General features: G+C 40.1%; 2 protein-coding genes across 2 annotated transcripts in view; one reads left to right on the top strand and one right to left on the bottom strand.

Annotated features, from left to right (window-relative positions):
* Positions 1-26,235, top strand: part of ifngr2 (interferon gamma receptor 2) — a 187,631-nt gene that overhangs the window by 52,436 nt on the left and 108,960 nt on the right. The gene's annotated exons all lie outside the window — the stretch shown is intronic.
* Positions 1-26,235, bottom strand: part of iqgap2 (IQ motif containing GTPase activating protein 2) — a 68,459-nt gene that overhangs the window by 34,310 nt on the left and 7,914 nt on the right. The window contains exons 2-5 of the mRNA XM_056233353.1: positions 24,508-24,607; positions 5,365-5,521; positions 4,288-4,365; positions 1,438-1,514 (exon numbers count right to left, since the gene is read on the bottom strand). Coding sequence (XP_056089328.1) covers positions 1,438-1,514; positions 4,288-4,365; positions 5,365-5,521; positions 24,508-24,607 — 412 coding nt within the window. The remainder of the gene's footprint in view (positions 1-1,437; positions 1,515-4,287; positions 4,366-5,364; positions 5,522-24,507; positions 24,608-26,235) is intronic.

Genomic DNA, 26,235 nt, shown 5'->3' on the forward strand with positions numbered 1-26,235 from the left:
AGTTGCATACCAAAGTTTTTTTTTTTAATCTCTATACAATGCCGGGATGACCCACAGAGTGGATTTCTAATCAATATTCCCATGAGCTTTGATTATAAATACAGACATTTACAGTAGGACAGACGCAATATTGCTTTCAGATTGTACATAGCACATTTTCAGTAGTGGCAGACAAACAGGAAACAGAAACCTCAGCTAATCTCTGAGTATTCACTTCCTGCAAGGGAGGGCAGGAATCTGATATCATAGCAGTGCAGGATCACACCTCAGAGTTCATACTTCAGAGAATTAAATCCTCGGCAGGCCATACAAACTTAAATGTGGATTATCCATGAAGCAGATAAAAACATAAAACATTAACTTGACGGATGTGTTTACGTCCTAAAGTACTGCTCTCAGGAAGTCAATGATCTGAGGATGCTCAGCACAACAGAAGAGGTGAGAAAATGAGTTTTGTGTCTGAAGCATAGTGACAGGAATTGTCAGAAAACAGTGACAGGAAATTACTTGAGACAGACAGGAAGTTACCCAGCAGGACTGATGGTTAGATCCACCATAGACACCCCCTAGTCACACCATTACCCCAAAAACGGCTGCTTTTCTCAGTGGTGAGATTGCCATGACAATGGCTGCCAAAAGGAAGCAGCAGTCATATATGCTGATGCTCTACAAACCTGTTGTCATAACTGAGAGATCAAGAGACCATGACCACAAAGTAACCGCCATTTTTATAATTTCAGGTTATGAAACCTGATGAAGCAAGCAAACCTTAAAGGACAAGTTCGGTATTTTACACTTGAAGCCCTGTTTCAAGATCGTTTCTGATGAAATAGAACGGTTAAGATAAAAATTTGGACACATGCTGCTGTCCCGAGAAATTTCGGTGTCTGTGGTTGCACCCCCCCACCTCCACAATGGCTGCATAGGTGCACTGGAACAATCCTTCCTAAAACGCATTAAACTTTAGTTTACAAAGATGTTAAACTCACCGAGTGGTCAGGGGTGTTCTGATATCCTCACACAAAAATCGCTGAAAAAGATGCTTTCCAACAGGTTTTATCGTAGTTTTTGTCCAAGTCAAGTCAAATGGAGTTGTTCAAAAACTACGATAAAACCTGTTGGAAAGCATCTTTTTCAGCGATTTTTGTGTGAGCGCATCAGTGAACACCCCTGACCACTCGGTGAGTTTAACGTCTTTGTAAACTAAAGTTTAATGCGTTTTAGGAAGGATTGTTTTTCAAAATTTCGAAATTTCTCGGGACAGCAGCATGTGTCCAAATTTTAATCTTAACCGTTCTATTTCATCAGAAACGATCTTGAAACAGGGCTTTAAGTGTAAAATACTGAACTTGTCCTTTAACAGTCCACAGCTAGTAAACATTTTAAATCTTGAGTGAAAGAACAGAATGAGGAAAAACATCAGAAGGTCTATAGTACCTCAGTGCATGAATGCAGTAGATCACCTTGGGCATATTCTTGCGATCATATACATCGGTGGTCTCAGGATAGAATATCTGAAAGAGAAATAGCAAAATAACTTTTATTAACTAATAAATAATACACTACAAGTACTGTACACTACTGTTCAAAAGTTTGGGGTTGGTAATATATTTTTTTCTCCAAAGACTTTTTTAGCTCACCAAAGCTCAATTTATTTTGTTTAGTAGAACAGCAATATTGATAATATTACATTTTAAAATAACTTCTCTATTTTAATATTTTTAAGCTGAATTTTCAGCATCATTACTCCAGTCTTCAGTCTCACACTATCTTTCAGAAATCATTCTAATGTGATGATTTGCGGCTCAAGAAACATTTCTTATTATTATCAATGTTGAAAACAGTTGTGCTGCTTAATATTTTTGTGGAAACATTGATAAAAAAAAATGTTTAGGATGCTTTGATAAATAGAAACATTTATTTAAAATAGTTTTTTTTTTTTTGGAACTTTCAGTGTGAACACTACTGTTATTTATGTATTGTATTTATACAACAAAACATCATAAACTAGTGTGCATTCATCATGTCATCATGGCCTCCGTTATTTTGAAGAACGCTTGATTCCAAACGTTCTTTAAAATATCTTCTTTTGTGTTCCGCAGAATAAACTCCCAAATAATGCCAATGGTTTTGAAGTTAAATGTTCAACAAGCACGTACACTATAATTTTGCCCATATAATATATGTAAACATGATGCCCTTTTACTTCTGTGGCTTTGTGTAATGCACTGCACATTGCACTGAGTTTTTATACTTGGATGAAACTTACTGTTTTCCTGCCCTTGAGTAAAACAGAGGGCCAATACTAATTTAAGTCAACAAGTCAAACCATGAGTAAATATACAATAATAACCTTTATGCATTCATATTATAACAATGGTAACTGTAAACTGTCCAAACTGACAGAGTGGACACACATTGTGTACAGGACACAGTTTTGTATCACAGTTTCAGAGGCATCATGCACGTGCCCCCTCAGATTTTTGAGTCAAATGGATTTGAATGCAGCTCCCAAACGACACATTTTTTTATTTATTTTTTACATTTAATAATTATCCCTTTGAACAGTACGATCACACCGAAACGTTCAGTGCGTTATATTATCAACTGATGAATTCAAATCTGAATTCGCGCTTTGGCTGCCGCTGAGCCAGAGGTGGACACGCTCAGGGCTTGTCATATATTACAACTGTTTAGTGTTTTCAACCATATCCACCTTATTCCTACGCCCCATGACGCTTTGCGCGAATTATGGGTGTAACTTCCGTTAAGCTGTAAACAATCAGTGAAAGGCTCGCTCTATGAACGCAATACGTTAAAAAAGTGTCACAATGAGATGACATTAATCGACTCACCCTTCAACCATCGAACATTAAAATGAAATTTAAAAGTTTAAAATAATCAACAGACCAAAAATAGCCCCAAACGCGCGAGTCTTTGGTTAAATATCACTGTAGTAGGCAACCTATTGTATAACAAGCCTTATCAAAAATGTTCATTAACTTCAGCATTATGTGACACTATATCAAAGTGATTTCCGTCATTTTGACAGATTATAAATTGCATTTACCTGTGAAAACAAACCTGGAAAGATACGTGAGGATTTAAGGAGAATAACGAGAGATTCTTCGTGCATTCCAGTGAGTTATTATCGTAAATTAAATTCGGGAGAACAGACCACAAATGTGCCGTATATGTTGTACTTTTTTCATACTTTTACAGCGGATTGCAAAGGAAAAAATAAAAATCATCACGAGGAAAAGAAAGCAGCGACTGAAAAGAGCTCTTGCCATAGATATTCTTGTTATAACATGTCACGTTAAAATACCAAGTAAAACGTTATTCTCATGATGTCTAAAAATAAATCATGAAGGAAAATTGACAGCTCATCCAGTCAAACTGACGGATCAGCTTTATTTGTAGGACAACCTTATGATTTGAAATGATTCGTTTCAGCCTTTTTGAATGGAAGTTCCCCAAACCAGAAGTGCCACCCATAATTCAAAACGCAGTAAGGTCGTCAGGAATAAGGTGGATAAGGTTTTATTTTATGTTTTTATGTTTATTTTATTATTTCGTTTTTTTAACAAATTTTTGTGAATTTTCGTGGTTGGGAGAATCCGTCAAAATTGTACAAAATATACATTTTTAGCCTTCTGTTAAAATGATTTTTACAGATCGACCGAACTTTTAGGTACTGTGTACGCTAGGTAACAAAGGACGCTAGGTTTGAAGGACTTCAAAAAACAGCCTCTGATTCACAAAATGGGCTGTCAAACACTGAGATAAGGTGCAGTTTGACTTGCAGTGTCAGTGCTTATATGCTTTAAATTAGTTTATTTCTATAAGCTACAGAATACGTGGAAGACTAAATTGATGCAGGACTTACAGGCCTAATGTTCTTAATATTCTGGAATAGCGATAGTAAATTCATTAATAATGTGTTCTTGCTTAGATAATTCAAAAGTATAATCGGATTTGATGATATTGCAGTAACTATTACAGTGAAAGCTTAAGTAAAGCTGTATTATAAATAATAGTAGCTAGTCAATATTTGTAGCCTGTATAATAGCTAGTTTTCCCAATGTTTTAATAGCTAGTTTTAATAGCTAGTTTTCCCAATGAAACATAACCTCTCAAAAATACCAAGGTCACAGTTTGATTCCGACTTGTCGCTCCTTTGGATGCAAGTCTAATAAAGTGCACTGTTATCTTCAAAGAGAGAGGATGGCAAAGATATGTGTCAGTGTGTGTGTATTTCTTTAAAAGCGTGTACTTGTGCCTCACCTTGGGCAAACCAACCGACTCCATGGCTCTGAGCCACTGCACAGTATTGTCTGTGTGTCTGAAAAGTAGTCCTGAGTGCTGGGAAAAAAGTAAAAATAAATAAATAAATACAGCAGTAACACATTATTGCACATATTGTTTAAACTGAATTACATATAAAGCTATGTTCCTTCTGTTTTCTATGTGCAACAGAAATGAGGTAATGAGCAACCATTTAAAAGTTTGGGGTCAGTAAGATTTGTTTTAATACTTTTATTCAGCAAATATGCATTAAAAGTTTCTTGAGCAGGAAATCAACATATTAGAATGATTTCTGAAGGATCATGTGACACTGATGACTAGAGTAATGATGCTGAAAATTCCGCTTTGTCATCGCAGGAATAAAATGCATTTTTAAATTTATTAAAATAGAAAACTTTTAAATTGTAATAATATTTTACAAAATGTACTGTTTTTACTGTATTTTTGATCAAATAAATGCAGCCTTGGTGAGCATAAAAGAAGTTACAACTTTTTAAAAACTTACCAACACCAAACATTTGTATGGAATGTACACACAATTCAGTTAACCAAGTGCTAAATGCTCTAAAATAGTGCTAAAAAAGTGTCATTTGTTACAGCACATACATGCCACCTTTATATGCTATGCTGTGCCGTGTAAACTGAATTCAGCACAACATTTTTGGGTGTGTTTGCATCATTACCTGATTATTTGCATAATTTCTTTAAAAACAATACAAACAGCATGTGCAAATAAACAACACTATCAGTGGGCACAATTCAATCTGAATCTGCTATTTCTCCTCCCATGGGAATGAGACATTCAGGATGTGAGGATGTCTGTGTTGCATTAAGGAAAAGGCACATCCTGACAAAGCACTGTAACATACTGGCTCCGTTCACACATACACAGTCAATGTTTGGGACTGACATCTGTATTTACTAACAGGTGTGACTTACAAAATGTACTTTTTAGGAGTGTCTGTGTGAACGTAGGGTAACATACAGCATTTGTGTGCTGAGGTAAAGAGTTGCTAAAAACAAATTTAAAAAAGTGAAACATCAGAAAATCAGTACCTTATAACGAGATTGGTCCCTGTCATAAATCTTCTTCTCTGTCACCAACTGCGGGGCAAAGAACTTGGCCAGTTTGCCAAGGTAGACACCATTCCTCAAGCCATTCTCCAGTTCTGTGGTAGGAGGCAGCTGCTCCTCCAGACAGGCCTCCATCCATCTGAAAACAAAAGGTTAAAGTTTCAGCTGCTCACACAAAGACGGCATACTGAAACTTAATGGACTGATAGACTAATAGACGTTAAATGTTTTAAATAGCAGGTTCTCTTACGAGAGGTTCTCTCGTATTGCGTAAGTTAGCTTACATTACGGGAAAGATTAATCTTTTCGAGATATTGAAGCCAAAAAATGATCCTTAATTTTTGTATTCATTGTCAACGCAGTGCAGCAGCTAGCAGACCTAGAGCAGGCTGTCTAGCGTGCTCATTGGCTGCCCTGTGGCAACTGCAGCAGCCTACCACTGAGCCAGCCCGGCATGGCGCCATGTCCAATGAAGGGCGCTCACGCCCTCATCGCGTCTTAGCCCGCCAGAATGGGCGTGGCTTAGCGTATAAGAGGGGCTCGGAGGCTGTCTCCCTGATTTTCATCTCTTCAGCGAAGCTCTCTGCATCGCTGGATTCCGAGAGAAGCCGCCACCGCTGTCTGAGGAGCGAAAAGCCAGCTTAGGACAGCGCCTAAAGAAGCCGGCCATCTTCGCCGCCTTCAGCCATCCGTGCGAGCTACGCTATCTGGCGACGTATCCTTTTCTCTGAGCTCTATTCCCTGTGTGTGTTCGCCGCTGCGACACCACCCTTCTAAAAGAGCAGCGAGACGTCTTTTTCAAGATGCCTCGCACTTCCTGCGGCTCGTGCAGAGCCCAGCTCAGCGTCGGAGACCGCCATGTGATCTGCGCTCTCTGCCTGGGCCAGGAACACGCAGCGCTCGCTCTCTCGTCGGGAGGCTGCGAGCACTGTGAAGAACTTCCTGCGGGCTCGACTCGGAAGTTTTTAACCCCGAAGCTGTCACTACACTCTTCGTAGGACCGCGCAAGAAGCGCCGTTCTCAAAGGCCTCCGGAGCCTGTGGCCACCGCGAATCGCTCGCCGGAGTTCCTCCCTCGAGCTTCGCTCTCGCCTTCTCCGCCCCCCCCTCACGGACGCGCAGCTGCCGGCTACAGCCTGCACTGCCATCGCTTCAGACGACGAGGCGGAAGGACAAGCCACAGGAGAGTGTCGGCGTCGGAGAGTGTCGGCGTCGGACAGTGAGGCGTCGGACAGTGAGGAGTGGTCGGGTTCTCTTCTCACTCCGGGTTCTCTTCTCACTCCGCCTCCTCCTCGATCCAGGAATCCGGCCGGACCCGTGCTGGAGTGGACGCTGAGCTGTTCCGCCTCCTCTCTCAGGCTGTCGACCGTCTCGGCCTCGAGTGGTCACCGCCGAAGGAGCCCGCGCCTAACAGACTCGACGGCTGTTTTCTTCATCACCGCCGTCAAGCGCCCGCATCCAGGCCTGCGCCTTTCCTGCCAGAACTCCACACGGAGCTTGCAAAATCGTGGAATGCATCATTCTCCGCGAGGCTCCAATCTCACGTCTCCGCGTCGCTCTCCCAAGTGGACGGCACCGCCGAGAAGGGATACACCTCTATCCCCCCTGTGGAGGAAGCGGTTGCAGTGCACCTTTGTCCGCCCTCCACAAGATGGCGCTCAAAGTCTGCTCTCCCGTCTAAAGCCTGCAGGACTACGTCTGCCTTTGTCGGCCGCACGTATGTCGCCGCCGGACAGGCCGGGTCCGCCCTGCACTCGATGGCTGTACTACAGATCCTCCAAGCCGATCTCCTTCGTGAGTGGGATGAGAAAGGCCCGGATCCAGCTGCCGTCACGGACCTGAGAAGTGCGACGGATCTTTCCCTTCGTGCTACCAAGTCTGCAGCTCAGGCCTTAGGAAGGTGCATGGCCGCCACAGTCACAGAGTGGCACCTCTGGTTGACGCTAGCTGACATGAGTCTGAGCGCGCCACTTTTCTCAACGCACCGCTCTCCCCCACTGGTCTCTTCGGCCCAGCGATGAACCGGATCATCGACTGCTTCTCCGAGGTACAGAAGACCACGCAAGCCATGAACCTGTTCCTGCCGCGACACTCTAGTTCCTCTGCAGGTCGCCCACGTGACCAGCCGCCTGCACGAACCCCTACACAGCGCCCAGCAGAGCCTAGCCAGCCCTCGCAATGACAGGGCGGCCCCCTTAGGTGGGGGCCTCGGCCGAAGATCGCGTTGAAGCCCGAGCACGTGAAGCCCTCCTAGCGGCAGCAAGAGGGAAAAGACGGCTGAGTCCCGCCGCGGCCGGACCACCGTCAAAGCTCCTCTCCCTGTCAGTCCCCTTCGAACAGGCTACTGCAGTGGCACATTCAGCAGCCAACGAGCCGGTAATACGACCCGCTCGCCTGCACACAACGGCCGTTTTCACTGCGACCCAGATAAATCTCATAAAGAGTACAATGTCTGGTTATCCGGCTCACGCCGATGGTGTTTTAAGTGTAGAAAAAGTGCCCACATCTCAGTGTTCACCCCTACACACAAGCACAACACTTCCCGTGTCACCCACAGAGCCCACTCTCATAAAGCTGGCAAATGCCGCTCGAGTGTTAGAAGTAGGAAATGTGCCCACAAGCCCGTGCCCACACCTTCTCTCTGCCCGCTCTATCACACGGCCAAAACAGCCTCATATCAGTCAGGTTATGAATGTAAGTCCCGTGCCAGCTCACGAGCGCCTAACACACACCTCTCCCCAGGCGCGTCTCGAAGTTGTCACAAAACGTTATCCATCCAAAGCGATCGGGGCATCATATATGAATGTAAGTCCCGTGCCCACTCACGCTTACTAATAAACACTTCGCCCAAGGCGCTGCTAGCGCATCACAAAGTGATCACAGAACGCTCCCCATTCATAGCAATCGGGACGTCACATATGAAACAGCCTGCCACTGCAGTGCAGCGATCAGAACCCGGAGGCCATTCTGCCCCTAGCTACACATATAAAAGTGTGGGAAGCGATTCCTGTGGTATCAGAATGGGTGCTAAGCACAATTCGCTACAGTTCGATCGCCGTCCCCCACGCTTTCGAGTGTGGATCGCGACGACAGTGAATGTGGAAGTAGCACATCTACTCCGCACAGAAATAGCGAAGCTGCTGTGCAAAGAGGCCATAAAACTAGTACCGCCTTCTCTGAGCGAGTCAGGCTTTTACAGCTGGACGGGACACTCAGACCTATTTTAGATCTGAGACATTTGAACAAAGTTCTTGTGAAAAGACCGTTCAAAATGCTTACGACCAGGTAAATCCTCGCTTACGTTCGCCCGAGGGACTGGTTTATCTCTCTCGATCTGAAAGATGCCTATTTTCAGATTCAGATAATACCCCGTCACAGGCCATTCTTGAGATTCGCCTTCGACGGTCAGGTATATCAATACACCGTCCTGCCGTTCGCCTAACTTTAGCACCCCGTACATTCACGAAGTGCATGGACGCGGCTCAAGGCGGCTCTCGCCCCCTTGAGAAATCAGGGATTGCGAATTATGAACTATCTGGACGATTGGCTGATTCTGGCACAGTCAGAGATAGAACTTTTATCTCACAGAGCAGTGCTCCTCAGTCATCTGGAAAACCTGGGTCTCACGGTCAACTGGACCAAGAGCTCATTACTGCCCAGCCAGTCAATTTCCTTTCTAGGAATAGAACTGGACTCTGTGGCTATGCGGCTCGTTTATCGACACAGCGCGCGTGCCGTGTTCGACACCTGGTCGCGTCTTTCCAGAAGGGCAGCATCGCCCCCCCTGAAGACATTTCAGTGGATGCTGGGTTGTATGGCCTCAGCTGGTGCAGTGCTCCAGCTGGGCTTAATGCGCATGCGCCCACTACAACGCTGGCTGAACGCTCGAGCATCTCGCCGAGCTTGGGCCTCCAGCTGCGAATGAATCAGAGTGACTCAGAGCTGCATTACGGCTCTGCAGCCCTGGTTAGTGGCCGACTGGTATCAGCGGGGAGTGATGATGGGAGCTTTCTCGCATCGAAAGGTCATCTCGACAGATGCGTCTAACTCAGGTTGAGGTGCTCTCTTCGAGGGCAGACCGGTCTTTGGCCTGTGGTCAGACCAAAAGAAGCTCCTTCACATAAACTGTCTGGAAATGATACCGGTCGAGAACGCACTGAAGCGCTTCCTCCCATTCATACAGGACCGTCATGTTCTAGTCCATTCGGACAACATGTCTGTGGTGTCCTACGTGAACCATCAAGGCGGTGTCAGATCCAGGAACCTCTGTGATCTAACAGAACACCTCCTCGTTTGGTCTCAGCACCATCTGCGCTCGCTGAGAGCTGCGCATATGCCAGGCCTCCTGAACGACGGCCTAGACAAACTGTCCAGGAACATTGAGGGTCCCTGTACCCCCAAACAGTCCAGTCACTATGGCGCCTTTTCGGCAAAGCGGAAGTCGACCTCTTTGCGTCAAAAGACAACGCTCATTGCCCAATAGGGGTGGAACGGTACACAGAAGTCACGGTTCGGTTCATACCTCGGTTCAGACATCACGGTTCGGTATGATTTCGGTACAATGGAGGGAAAAGCAAAACAAAAATGCAGAAGGCATTGTATTTTTTAAATAAGTTTTATTAATAAAGGCATAGAACCAGTTTATTTGTAGTGCACTGACAATAGTTGTATATAATTAGTTTATTAATTAAATTAATAAAAAGACAAAAAGACCTTGCGATATGTTTGGTAATTGTACCTGAATTAATTTAAAATTATTTTGCTATATTTCAGAGCAATATATTTGTTTTCCTTAATTTTAATTAACATTATTAATTGATAATGTAACATTATTCTCATCTGTATAAAATAATACTAACATTAAAAACACATTCGATTTTCTTTTTTTAATCAATGTAGAATGTGTAAGATTAGTGCTCCGAGAACAAGAAATGAAAACCAATGCAATATGATGAATGTCCAAAAGATGGGACCCACAGACTGTTTTGAAATGGAGTTGGATAAATATATTTTGCTTTTAAAACAATGTGTGTGTGTGTGTGTGTGTGTGTGTGTGTGTGTGTGTGTGTGTGTGTGTGTGTGTGTGTGTGTGTGTGTGTGTGTGTGTGTGTGTGTGTGTGTGTGTGTGTGATTTTTGGTTGGGTGACAGTTACAGTTTGACAAGAGTTTACAGTGTGACAAAAGCACAATGTTGTGTTTTATTGCGAGTGTACACAAATATAAGTAAACAATTTGCAGGTTTAATGATCTGTATGAACAAAATGACGGAGTATGTTTTTTATGTTTCCACTGTTCGATCGCGCCCGCGCCTCTCTCTCTCTCACACACACACACACATACACAGATTTCAATCGCGCCCGCGCCTCTCTCTCTCTCTCTCTCTCTCTCTCTCTCTCTCTCTCTCTCTCTCTCTCTCTCTCTCTCTCTCTCTCTCTCTCTCTCACACACACACACACACAGAGAGAGTTCGATCGCGCCCACGCCTCTCTCTCTCTCTCTCTCTCTCTCTCTCTCTCGCGCACACACACACTCCAGAATTGCAATCTTGACATCGCAGCCTGTTCATTGTGCGGTCACACCAAACGCGAATAGAGCGTCAAATTCGCGTCTAGTGAGACGCTAGTCCAAAGCGAATAGGATGCGCGTATAAAGCCAACGTTTGAAGAGAACGCGCGTTCAGAGCTAAGCCAATGGTACAGATTATGTGTCCCTAAAGAACCCACGTATCTAACAGTAGTTCCGCATTACATTAATTAATTTGCACGCGAGTTTTATTTATTTTTATACCGTTTATTCTCCGTGTAAATTCGTGCACCGAACCGTGACGCCCGTACCGTTTCGGTTCAATACGAATACATGTACCGTTCCACCCCTACTGCCCTAGGGCTGGGCGATATGGCTGAAAACTGTATCACGATATCAGTGTTTCATATCGGTCGATATCGATAATTATTGATTTTTTTTATGACCCATTTAAAATAAGGACCAGGAGAAAAAATATATTACATTTAAACATTTTTATTTTAAACGTACCCTTCCTCTGATTACAATCCCAAGACAGAAATGTCAACACAACCATGGAAAACTCAAATAATTAGAATGTAAACATAAGTCTAAATTCACAATCAGACCTGCAAACTCCTCAGAGTAAAAAAGGTGACAGTGGCGCTGCGGGACGGGGGTGGTGGGGGGTTGTGATCGTACGTGCCCCCTGCTTGATTTCTTTTTTGAGACATCACGGTTCGGTACGATTTCGGTACAATGGAGTAAAAAGCAAAACAGAAATATATTAGGCATTTTTATAAATGTCTTAAGCCTTGTATTTTTTAAATAGGGCCTAAGTTTTATTAATAAAGGCATAGAACCAGTTTATTTATAGTGCACTGATAATAGTTTTATATAATTGGTTTATTAATTAAACTAATAAAAAGATAGATATGAGATATGTTTGGTAATTGTACCTGAATGAATTTAAAATTAATTTGCTATATTTCAGATCAATATATTTGTTTTCCTTAATTTTAATTAACCCTAACTTTATTCTCATCAGAATTATAAATAATTGATTTCCGTATAAAATAATCTACCAACATATTTCACTTTCTTTTTTAATCAATGTGTAACTTAAAAATAAACAGATTAGTGCTCTGTTTTGAGGACAAGAAATGAAAACCAATGCGATATGATGAATGTCCAAAAGATGGAACACGCAGACTGTTTTAAAAAGGGTTGGATAAATATGTTTTGCTTTTAAAACGGTGTGTGACAGTTGTAGGTTACAGTTTGACAAGAAATACAGTGTGACAAAAGCACAATGTTGTGTTTTATTGCGAGTATAGGCCTACACAAATATAAGTAAACACTTTGCAGACTGAATGATGTCCTGTATTAACAAAATGACGGAGTATGTTTTTATGTCTCCACTGTTCGATCGCGCCCGCGTGTCTCTCTCTCTCTCTCTCTCTCGCGCACGGAGTCGGACACACACACACACACACACTCCAGCATTGAAATCTTGACATCGCAGCCTGTTCATTATGCTGTGTTCACATCAAACGCGAATAGAGCGAATTATCCAATAATGTTTCGCAACTCTAGCCTGCATGGCATGCAGATGAAGGGCACTCATTTTCTGCTTATCAATCGCCGGTTACTGAAGAGGAACCCAGCAGCACGAGACAACGATATGGCGCAACAAAACTGACACGTTACATGATTGCCTGAGCGTGTCACTCCCTACGTTGCTAGGTTACCAGAGAGCGCGTGCCTTTGATAATGCAACCAAACTTGCTTCGCAACCTGTGGTTTCTTCCGACGAAGAAAAAAAATATTGAACGTTTTATCGAACACATTTTTTATTGATATCGATCACGTGTCTATCGCGATACATATCGTTATCGTTTTATCGCCCAGCCCTACTGCCCAATGTTCTTTTCGAAGAACGAGGACGCGCTAGCCCAAATCTGGCCCAGCCGCCCGCTGTATGCTTTCCCTCCGGTCTCACTGTTGCCACAGGTGATCAAGAGAATCAGGGAAACGCGCCACTCGGTGCTCCTTATAGCCCCGCGATGGGAGAACCAAACTTGGTTCCCGGAGCTGACGCGGCTGTCACAAACAGCCCCGTGGCCGATTCCAGTGAGGACAGATCTCCGCTCTCAAGCTCTCGGCTCGATCTGGCATCCCCATCCAGAGCGCCGGTCTCTGCACGCATGGTTGATCAACGGATACCCGTTATCCTGCCAGAAGGAGTGATGAACACGATTACGCAGTCTAGAGCTCCCTCTACTAGAAAGCTTTACGCGTCTGTGTTCTCCAAATGGTGCACCGACAAAAACCTGGACCCCGTTGCTGGCCGCCTTATTCCCCGCTTATCTGGGATCCCCGGGATTCCCTGGGACTCATGAAGTGGATGCTTGGCGCACGGCGTTGACAAAGGGTTCCCGTAGCGTAAGCTAACTTACGCAATACGAGAGAACCTCTCGTAAGAGAACGTATCGGTTACCTAACGTAACCTCGGTTCTCTCTAGATGGGGGAACGAGTATTGCGTAACCTGCCGTGCTCGCGCCACGAGCGACTTTCGCTTCAGTCAATGAAAACCAGGGAGGCAGCCTCCGAGCCCCGCTTATATACGCTAAGCCACGCCCATTCTGGCGGGCTAAGACGCGATGAGGGCGCGAGTACCCTTCATTGGACGTGACGTCACGCCGGGCTCAGTGGTAGGCTGCTGCAGTTGCCGCAGGGCAGCCAATGAGCATGCTAAACAGCCTGCTCTAGGTCTGCTAGCTGCTGCACTGCGTTGACAATGAATACAAAACTTAAGGATAATTTTTTGGCTTCAATATCTCGAAAAGATTAATATTTCCCGTAGCGTAAGCTAACTTATGCAATACTCGTTCCCTCTTCTAGAGAGAACCGAGGTTACGTTAGGTAACCGATACGTTTTCCATTACAGTATAAAATCAACACTTTCAAATGACAGCAACATGCTTTAGCATGCATTATATACTGAATATACTTCCAAGACAGAGATTTCTTCTGGAAAAAAAGTGCTTTAGAAATTACAGATTAAACCTTTAAATGAATTACAGAAAAGGGTTAAAGAAAATTAAACCTGGGCACACGATCAATTAATAAACACTTTGCACCATGTAAGGAAAACTTCAAATGCACCATTATGCCTACGGGCATCAACAATTATTTTTCTCAGCATCATAAAACATGAGTCAATGGTATTTTTAAACTTGTTGAAGAAGCAAAAATGTAGCAATCAGTACATGCTTGTATAAATGTATAGTTCACTAGTTCTTCAGTTTAATAGATGACTGAGCTTCCTTTCTAACAGCAAAATCAATAAGTGTGTCTTTCTGAAATACTGCACTTTTTAATTATTAATATTAATTTCAGATGTAAAGTCCCTAAAGCACGTGCAAATGACAAAATCTCAGTTCCCCCAAAAAGTGAAACCAAGATGACCACAAACTATTTGTGTGATATTCTCTCATTTCTTTACAAAACTCAACAAGGTCTGTATACCTGGAGAAAGTAATCTGTCAGTATTTCCATTCCCCTCAATGGCATTTATTTGCATTGTGTAAAACTCCCTATATGTTTGCTCTGTTTTTTTTGGCCAATAACCTGAGCTGTAAATACCATGTGACTAACAACCAGTCCAATTCTGACCCAATGGCAAAAAGTTTTTTTTTCTACATAAAAGCTGGTGAAATAATAATAAAAAAAATTATCTAATTATCTATCTGAAATAAAGAATGAGAGCAAAAAAGTGAAATTAGGGGTTTAAGTAAAATGTTAAATACTGGCTTTTCTGGCAGTTAATACGTTACTACAGTCACACTTCATCCTTTGAGGTATCAACATAGAAACTGAAAATTCATTCTTGTCATCACAGGAATAAATTTAATTTTTTTTTCTATTAAAACAGAATACAGTTATTTTAGATTGTAATAATATTTCACACTATTACTGTTTTTACTGCATTTTTTATTAAATAAATTAAGCCTTGATAAGCAAAAGACTCCTTATCTATGTGTATATTTTATAATTTGAATTAAACATTGTTTTTTTTTTAAGTTACACTACAAAAAATGATTAGGTTTTTAATGTGCAATAACAACTGAAAATTATACAGTTATAATAATTGCATTACTTTATTATGGACTAGTTTATTAGCCTGCAGTCTCAATAAGCAAGCAGCCACTTCAGTTCAGTGTTCTAGATCACTGAATCACTGAAATTCACCTGGATCATTCAGCACAAGAAACTACATTTCAAACTGGTTGCTAGTCAGTGACCAGCAGACACAAGTGACCTTTGACATTTTCAGAGAAAGCTATATTGTCATGGCACCTACATTGCCGTATCTTTTCTCTTCCCAGAGAGGGAATCTGGCGTTGGGCCCTGTAGAGCTGCCCAACAAACAGCTAAGACAGCTAAGTGTCCTGCATTCATCTCACAAACATGGAGCAGACTACATTTATAGTGCCCCTATTATGCTATTTTTAGGTCCCATTTTGAACGAGGGGTCTATCACAATCGGATTGCATGCATCCAAGGTCAAAACACAATTTAATTTTCTCATAATGTACATTGCAGCATCACCTCTTTTTTCACAGTGTCTGAAACAGTTTGATAAAAGGTTCGGTCTCTCTAAACCTCTCCTTTCCGAGAGCCTACTCTGCTCTGATTGGCCAGATGGCCCAGTCTGTTGTGATTGGTCTACAGCTTACAGCGCGTGTCGGGAACGGCACACCCTTTACTATATCTGAATTTCAGCTCCAGGGGCTTCCTTGTACACACATTGATACAGACAGTAACTATTGCGTCGGTTTTACAGTATCAATTCAAGCCTGAGTCATTGTCCTTTGGAAGCGCGTGCGAAGGGTATTTGCTTTTGCAGCGCAGAAACAGCATCTTCTTGCCATGTCGACAACACAAACCAAACTCTTCCAGGCCTCAGTTACAACTACAGTGTTTGTGTGCGGTTCAAAGTAGACGTTGTTCGCGGGAAGCTGCAAATTTGTTTCAATCCTACATAGGTGCATGCAGGAAATAAAACTTGAATTACTGTCGACTCGTTTTAGGCAGTTCAGAAACTCCATTTATCGACCATTTTGATCTCAGAAGCATTGCAGACATTTTACATTGACGAACAGCTATGCAACACATGGCATGAAAGATAATATCCGAAAAAGCATGATAGGGACACTTTAAAAAAATCCAATATCTGTAAATCAGCGGTAATCTCTTTTAATGATTTATGGGTTGTCTATGCTTAAATATAAGGGACTATAATCAGTGTTAGAACTAACAGATCTGGTTAGGTAAGAAACCTTACACTAATACACTGAAGAGATTCAATCAGTAAAAATGCCAAAAATGTGCAAACCTTTGGTTAATCATCTATTAAGTCACTTTAGAGTTGGGTGGCTTAACTGAGTTCATTAGCAATTTAGCATAGTCAAGATTTAGTCAGTTGTGGGGTCATAGGTGAGGTCACGGGCACATTCTGTTCATTTTGAGGTACAGCACAATCAAGGAGGAGGTACTTGTTAGTATGTAGTGGGTTACATCATTATAATTATTTTATCAAAGAAACCCTCTCTGATATTTGATGCTTTCTTTAAATGGGCCAAAAGATGACATTCCTTGCATGTCCATCCAGCTCTTTAGGTTGATTTAATTAAAGACAACATGACAATGGCAAAGAAAACATTCTGCCCAGACATGTGTCAGCAATTCCCCAGCCTCCCACAAAACATGCTCTGTTTCAACACAGCCCATCTGCTAGAGTGCATCTAAATCACACTTGCACATGAGATTGCATCAGTCATATCTAACCAAGATTGTGACATACAGTTTCAGTACAATATATCATGAATATGTAAGGAGAATAATAGTAAAATGTCAAACAATAGATGTGTATATGACAGCTTGCTATTAAGAGGCTAAAACTGAGTATTTGCCTATATAAACTGCGCCTTTCAAAGCAGAAAACATGTTTACATTCTGTCACCTGATGGAGTTTGGGTTCCTTGCCACTGTCGCCACTGGCTTGCTTAGTTGGGGACACTTAATATTCATCAATATTAATTTCTCTGCACTGACACTATTGGATGAGAACTGAACTGAGTTAGATGATGACATCACTGTTTTCTGCAGAACTTTTGGAGCCAAACATTTGTTTTATGTTAATATTTTAGTTTACATTAGCTTTAATGTTGCTTCCCCTATCTTAGACTAGGTGGATCGTAACAGCATCAAAAAAGAAATGTGACTTTGAGATGGGACGGCATAACTGGACCACTGGTTTGGTCATTCTGGTCATTGCTCAGGTCCGTCTTCAAAGTAGTTCGGTATAATTCCCTTCCCTTCCCTTTACACGACTGCGTTCCCAAACAGCAGGCATCCGAAGCGCCTCAAGCAAGATAACTTTATTTTGTTTCGTCTGCGCGCTCTGAGAGTTAAGTAATTTATTATAGCTAAATGAAATTATTTTATGCAGTGGCTTCTCCTACTGCAGCAACTTCCATTTTTTCTTAGTGATATTTAGCACCACTTTATCAGGAACTGACGATTTTGTTCTCTTCGGCTCAATGGATGGAAACGGTGCTTTATTCGCAAATGTTTTATGTGATATTCCAACTTTGCACATCAGTTAATTTCGCAACTTTGGATGGAAACATGGCTAATGACATTGTTTTCTTTTACAGCTCAATTGAACATCATTGTATTATTTTGCTGTTACCACTGTAAAGCTGCTTTGAAACAAACTGTATTCTATAAAGCGCTATATAAATAAAGGTGGCTTGACTGTCACTTGTTAATATGACAGAGGTCTTTAACTGAACAGCACTGATAAAGAATCAGTGAAACAGTTCAGTTACCATACCATTGTAGAAATGGCCTACTTGCAGATCAATTTGTCACCCATGATTAATGAACTCATTATTAAGCTGTGACATAAAATAAGTCATTTCAAGCTTTTAAAGGCCCTCCAGCCATTCTGACAATGGTAAAACATCTACTACACTACAGAGCAGTGGTTTTTAACTGGTTTTGTTTCAGTTCACCAAACCATGTTTAATGTACAAAAGTAAACAACAATATTTCGGTCCTTAAATACAAACATTAAAAGGTTTATCATATATATATATATATATATATATATATATATATATATATATATATATATATATATATATATATATATATATATATGATATGACAGTTTATTATTCACATTTAACCGTTTTTTTCCCCCTCTGCCATCATACCCTATAAGAAAGGACAACACACTTATTCCAGGTCGTGACCACTATTTCTGTCAGGACCACTATCATCAAATACAATTGACAATTAGCATACAGTTTGGATTGGCGGTATGGTTCTGTTCTGGACGAGAACTCCCTGCGCATCCATGCAGCCTAGCATTGATAAGAGCAGGGAGATCAGCAATAACCCCCTTAGGATAAACAGAACAGAACCAACAGGAATGTATGCATAATTAATTCAAGATTTTAAAGTACAACATAATTCGAGAATTTATTCTGATTCAGAATGCAAATCAGGGAATTAAGGGGAATCAGAATGCCAAATCCTGACTGGATGAGAGGAGGAGCTGGGGATGGAGGAGGGTAATTAACTCCTGAGAAACGCGATAGCTGCTGATAATACTGAAGAAGCTTATACTGTATATGTACAGTGATAGGCGTCGTATTTCTATAGGTAGACGTGGATCAGCTGAGAGTCAGCTGATGAGAACTTGACTAACGTGACCTGCCAGAACTGATGCTACGCTTGATTATTATTTAAAATATGTTCAAAAATATGTTCTGAATGGCCATCAGAAGAAAGATGTTTATTAGACTACAGTACCAGAAAAGGCTAACTAGCCTATGCTAACCAACCAAATCTTGACCCCTTGGAAGTATCAAAGTGGTCATGAGACCTCTTCATTTCCTGTGAGCATAATTTTAAACTTACTTGTCAAAACAAGTATTTATTTATTTAGGTGCAAAAGTCACAAAATTTGATATTTTGAAGAATGTTGGTAACCAAACAGTTTCAGTTCCCATTGACTTTCATTATATTTTTTGCCCATACAATGAAGTCAATAGGAACTGAAACTGTTTGGTTACCAACATTCTTCAAAATATCTTCGTCTGTGTTTCACACATGATCATGTAAATGAGGAAATGATCATGTTGGTGAGTAAGGTGAGTAAGTAATAAATGTTTTTGGGTGGACTATTCATTATCTGAAAAAAATATATATATTTAGTGCACCTTTTACAATGAAAATGAATGAGTGTTGCTGTATCAGGATATGAGGCAGCCCAGATCAGAAGAGGAGTATCCGGCTGTTGTGCACACCTCTCCCTGTCCCCGCTGCTCTCTACCAAACAATGCAGCCGTCTGTTACACTGTCTAAGAGAGATCTGACTGTGTACAGCATTCAGAAGACACTTTCCTGTGATTGTTAGGCTGCAGGGGTTCAAACTGAAAGAAACATGCAAAGCTCTTCTCAAAACTGGCAATGACTCATAATAAACAGCTTTGACTAATATGTTGCTTGAACAGTTTAACAAACTGCATTTAAAAAAACACACTCTTGAGGTGAGTGCTCTGACAGTGAAACTAGAACACACTGTGGGATAATATTGCTTCAGCTGGGGAAGGAACAAAGCAATGGACCAAAAATATCTATTTGGTCTGGTAGTTTACTATCAGATAAATAAATGGACTGAGGCACAGAGGTCAATATTCTCTGCCATGACTTTTCACCTATTTTTCTGATTGTATGTGTCTAAAATGGTAATGAACTGGAAACCATTACCTGTACAAAACACATGGTATGTGAGCTGTGTCTACTTCATTTAAAGTATAAAATAATTATATTTTAAAATGTAATTTATTCCTGACTCCAGTCTTCAATGTCATATGATCTTTCAGAAATTATTATAATATGCTGATTTGCTGCTCTAAAAACTTTATTATTATTTTATTATTTATCAATGTTGAAAACAGTTGTACTTAATATTTTTGTGGAAACCATGATTTTTGGAGTATTCTTTGATGAAAGTAAAGTTAAAAAAAACAGCATTTATTTCAAATGAAAATATTTTGTAACAATATAAATGTATTTACTGTCACTTTTGATCAATGTAATGCATCATTGCTAAATAAAAGTATTAACTTCTTTCAAAAAAACCTTACTGACACCAAACTTATGAACGCTACTGTATGTTATTGAAAAATAATCTTGATAAACCAGTTTCGGAGGGTTCCATCTTTCTCAATTCAAGTATGCCTGTTAGCAACACAGAAAATAGCTGGCCAGAGGCATTAAAGGGATACTTCACCTCTGGAAAGATGAATGTGTATTTAAAATGGGTCATTTATGTAGAAGAAATGTGAAATTATTTTTGAATTTGGAGCTTTCTAGACTGAGAAAAGCCAGAAAATATATTTTTGGCTTATGTGGATGAAAGACAACAACTCCCAGAATGCACTTGCTTCGCTGCCCTAGGAGGCCACGCCTACCGGTAACAGAGCGCAGTAGTTAAACAACAAGTCTAGGCTACTAGTGAGTCTCCTTGATGAGTCTGCCCGGGATTTCGAGATCGCCCAAAATGTCCGGGATTCGGCTTTTGCGTTCTACAGTCGCCATTCATCATGTTTACTGTGGTGAGCAGGACGAGACTGAGGGCCGTGGGAGAACGGCGCGAGGCTGGTGGCGTGATTACTGATGAGCGACACCTGTGAGACGCACCTGTCTCGAATCTCTCACGGAGGAGCGGGAATTTTGCTTAGCAATGATAAAACGCACATCAACCGATCACTTGTTTAGCGTTCATGTAAACACTACATTCTGATTCACCAATCGGAATGAATTCAGTTAGATTGAAACAAAAGGTGTGCATGTAAACAATGAATGGCGACTGCAGAAAGCAAAAGCTGAATCCCACACATTTTGTACGATCTCGACGGCCGGACATGTCCGGGAAAAAGAGGATGAATGGTAACCCCTACTACTCAGCTTTCTCCTACTAAGTTACTCAGCTTTCTCCACAGAACAAGAGCCTGCTAGCTTAGCTTACAAAAAAGATGGCTGACACTATGTGTACATTCTGTGAGTGAGATCCCACCCTCTATGGACGGGTTGAGAGCACGCGGGACAGCCACTACTACTGGCTGTAGTCTTTAGCCTCTGGCCAAAAAATCCTATGATGACGCAAAATGACGATTTTTGCGTCATCGGAGGATTTTTTCTAGACAAAAAATACATAAATCTCTCGTCTCAGGGGTATATGAGGGTGGAAAGCACGGTAATTTGAAAATACTACAGGTTTTCTACTAATACAAAGCTTAATGCTAAATCCTGAAGTATCCCTTTAAGAAGGCCACAGGTTGGATTGCCTTGTCTTAAAATTAAGTTGTATAGTAAATTAAAATGACTATGTCAGTGAATGGAATTATGACAATAACACATAATTTGCCCTATTTTCATATAAAGAGTTATGGTTTCCCCATTTTCCAGACTTGGCAGACGAAGCAGACAAGAAGTGACAGTATAACCTGGAAAGATGAGAATGGAAAAAATGTTACTACACCACTAAAGTCAACTCTAAAAAAGTCTATAATCTTGACTCAGGGAATGAGAATTATAAACTGCTAAAAAGGAAATAATGATCTAGAAAAAAAAGGTATCATATGTATGATAGACATGTTACTCACATACATTTGTTGGGTTTAGGGGACTACACAATGACAAAATTAGAAATGGAAAAAGTCTCACAACTAGGTCCCCCTATCTAAAATAAGGCATGCTCTGTTTGCCTAAGTCAGCGGGTACAAAGTTTCCCAGTCACAGTGCTGGAAAGGGGTTGGGATTGTGTAAGAAGGTATGTTTGTCAGCTGCAACAACAGTCCAATAGATATAGAATTAATATAGAATTATATAAATTATGCAGATCAGTTCACAGCTGTATAAAAATGAGGGGGTGTTTCAATTGGGGTCCCGGGAGGCCACAAAGGCATGCTGAGGGGTTTGAAGAAAAGTTCAGAGAAAACTAGTAAAAAAAAAAAAAAGAATAAATAAATATATATATATATATATAAAATTTACTTCAATGTGTAGACAGACTACTGTTTAAAAATGTTTGGGGTTAGTAAGATTGTTCATGTTTTTAATAAGTCAAAAATACAGTCAAAATAGTAATATCATGAAATATTATTACATTAAATTATTTAAATAAATAATTTTATAAAAATACAAAAATTGAATGGTAGTTTATAAAATTAACAATTCATTAAAAAAATAAGATAAATCTTTAGTAGAAATTAATTAGAAATTATTGTGATTATTATATTTAATTCAAATGAAATAGACAAAAGCAAACATGTGGTTATAAAAAATTATGAAAACATTTTACTGTGTTTGAAAAGATATAACTTGCCAGGTGTAATGAAGTCTGAGAATATTAAGGCTAGTCACATCTCTTTACAGCTCTTTACTGAACTTCAAAAAAAATTGCTTTTACCAAAAACCACCACACGAATTGGCTGTTTTGATTGTTAAAAATCTGCACAGCAGGCATCAGATATTTAGTGAAACCTGTGGGCCTCTAACGGTGACTCCTGACGTCTCAGTGGAACACAGGGATGACATGTTACTCCATTACTAACAAGCAGATTAGTGACCAGCCTTATAATCCTGATCCAACACGACAGGATTCCCAGAACAGAGGCTTTGCATTAAAGTCATGGCCAAAACAGCGCTGCCAAGAAAGTCAGGATGTGTAACTACTGATTCATTAATTCATTAACTTGCACACTTTCCTCTGATTGTACAATTTTATCATCCTGTCATCAGACAAATTGAGCAGAATTTTGAACTATTATATTGAGAAGTGAAAAAAAATGTCCTCATCTCAGAACAATGCACATTGCAATACTCCCTCACATTCTTTCATGCTTTCATCAGATTTGGGTCAAGTTCTCAGTGATACAAATGGCCGCTGATGCATTTAACTGCTCTCTGTGTCTTAACAGTAAAACAAGTCTCAATCCTCACAACTGGAAATGTGCTAGCCATGCACACAATATGCCTGGTTCATAACCTGAACATACACCACTATTAAAGCGTCTGGGATCAATAAGATTCTCTATCTTTTTTTTAATTTTTAAGAAATGAATACTTTTATTCAACAATGATACGTTACATAGATCAAAGTAACAGTACAGACGTTACTTAAATGTCGCAAAAGATTTCTATTTCAAATAAAGGCCGTTTAAAAAAAGAAAAGAAAAACTTTCTATTCATCAAAAAATCCAGAAAAAATATCAGTTTCCACAAACATATTAGGCAGCACAACTGTTTTCAGCATTGATAATAATAACTGTTTCTTGAACAGCATATTAGAATGATTTCAGAAGGATCATGTGACACTTAAAAATCGAGTAATGATGCAGAAAATTCAACTTTGACATCACAGGAATAAATTAAATTTGAAAAGTATATTCAAATAGAAAATACTTATTTTAAACTGTAATAATATTTTACAATATTAATGTTATTACTGTATTTTTGATCATATAAATGTAGCCTTAGTGAGAATAAGAAATCGAAATAAAAATCGTACTGACTCCAAACTATTGAATGGTAGTGGACACATTGAAGTAAATCATAGGTTTAATTTCTCAAAATTGGGAAAATTAACATTCAAAGTCATGGTTCCAGTTTAGTGATTGCTAGTGATGTTTTGACCCATAAAGGGCTGTGACGCATGCTGACACATAATGGTCATAAAATACACTTAAAGGAGAACTCCGGCGCAAAATGAACCTTTGGTCTAATAAAACATTGGTACCTAGTCAACCGTTCTCTAAAATTAGTTTTCATGATAATCGAATGTAAAGAGTTTTATCTCTAAAAACTGTTTCGCGTATAACGCTAGTAATGGGGGCATCTATTAAGTAAAAAGAAATCGCTAGTTTATACCACTAACAAGACTCAAAATAGCCCCACACTAACACAGTAACATAATGAGGGTCCCTACATGCAAAACGAAGCATTGAGAACTTTGTAAGTGTACAGACCGTTTAATAAGAAGATAAAGATAAAGACAGTCCACTTCGTGTATAGACAGGAGCCATCTTTGGAAAACAGTCTCGACTAATCAAACTACAGCTCCCATCTCTGTGAATGAGGGAACATCACATTCTCCAAAGCGGTTCACTAAGCTTACAATTAAATTTTATATTTGAAATCACCAATGAAATCTAACAACTGTCTCATAAATTTTGTTTCTAAAAACTCAAATCATGACCAAAAAAACCCTGCATTTTTTCAAGCTGGACCAGCCAATGCACGTGTGCAGTCCGAAGCGCACATCTCAGAGCACTGACTGATTCTATACCGACCTATACCGAGCTTCTAAAGGCAGCTGCAGTGATGCAATAACTGTACCATAGGCGATTGGCTCTTTTATTTAGAAGGCGGGACTTATTCTGCCATAAAGTCTTTGGTTTACCCAATATTGTATTTTTATCTGGTCCCATGACAATGGCTCAATATGTATCTGTGGCGTGACAAACTTCTACTCACTGTTTGGCTTCCTCTAAGTGACAAAGGTATTCATATGCAATATTCTGCCTCCTCCTCTCGTCCATTTCTTCCGCCGACAGCCTCTCATCGTCCACAATGGCTGTAGGATAAACAAAGGAAAATAACAGTTGGAGAATGCAAGAATAGCTTTTTCCATACTGGTGGAATAACACATCAGAACGCTGAGAGTGACATTTTCCTCTCCAGTTTAATCAGCCAACTTTAGCACAGCCAACACAACAGCCACTAGACACACTATGACAAAAGGTATTGAATTAATCTGATGGTGTGTAGCCAAGTTCCATTCTGCTGATTATATTTTATTCAGACTTTGTGTGTTTCAGACAGCTGTTGATTTAAGTCACACTGGAATTGGATTTTAGCAGCGTGAAATGGAAAAAGTGCTCAAGCTATTTTTTTTATGAAGGAGAGAAGTGAATCAGAAACACACCACACTTAAACCCCTATAAGATCAACTAGACAAAACACTGAATGTGTGTGCTAGCTTGAGTAATTTTATACAATATACACATGCAGAAATAATCAGCATCTCTTTCATCACTGTCAGCGGTACATGAAAACATCAGGAAGTGACACCCTTACGACAAGCGGCTGTCAGCTGTCAGTACTGTTGCATTACGAAACCATTTGTGGCTGACTTTTACGTGATTGCTACTACGTTTCCTCTCCGCCACGTTCATCTTCAGCTCACAACACTGCCGAGTTCAATGCAATCGCTTTATTTCTGCTAAAGCAGAGCTGACATCATTTTACACATGACTTAAGCTGGTCACATGAAGAGGTTGATCAATCCTCACTGTCCTTGCTCTCAACTTGTAGTGATGTCAAAAAGTAATTCAAGACACTTAAGTCACATGGTGAACATCATTGCATTAGATAAAAAAATAAAAAAATAAAAATCAAGTGGCATCTGAAAACAAATGATACTAGGTCATACCGTGTCAACTCAACCAGAGGTCCCCGGCTAAAATGTTTGATTTTTATCATTTATTTTCTGGTGAAAGACATACATAAATGAAGAAGAATATGTCATGAATGAATATTTACTGAGTAATTCACTATTTTGAAGAGGGGACTGAAAATTGGGTATTATTTTTAGGTAGGTCTATTTCTTAATTGAGGAATCTTTGTTGCATTATATGCCAACAATGAACGCTGGGAAGGACCCTGAGAAAAAGCACTTCTTATGTGTTTTCCCCAAAGTGTGCATGCATGTAACTCAAGAAGTATTACAGATATTTCAATATCCTTTTAGATTTTTGGTTCTTAACAAACTTTCCTCTTGATATGTCCATTTTTAAGGCCCAACATGGTTAATTTCCAGATATATAGGGATTTCAATGTGGCTCTGTGAGTAAATTGATATTATACACATTTTCAACAAATCTTGGCCACATTTGTACAACCGATACTTTTTTATTTTAAAGAGGAATGCCTGAATAACAAATTATGTTAAAACTAGAAATGTTTCTTGTTTCCCTTTATCAAAACAATTGCATAGAACATTCCTGTCCGAGTACCATAAATATTATTTTTCCATAGTTTGCATGCCTGTACTAAACAAATCATTTTTTTTAAATATGCACTGTAAAAAGTGCTACACCCACAAAGTAGGTTTTATATATTTTAAATATTTGTAATCTAGTTTATTTTATTGGTTTTATACAAAAAGAGTATCAAAATACTTCCTCTTTACTTAAAATATAT

Source organism: Rhinichthys klamathensis, unplaced genomic scaffold (genome assembly GCF_029890125.1).
Source record: "Rhinichthys klamathensis goyatoka isolate OS25496 unplaced genomic scaffold, OSU_Roscu_1.1 h1tg000369l_1, whole genome shotgun sequence".
NCBI lineage: Eukaryota > Metazoa > Chordata > Actinopteri > Cypriniformes > Leuciscidae > Rhinichthys > Rhinichthys klamathensis.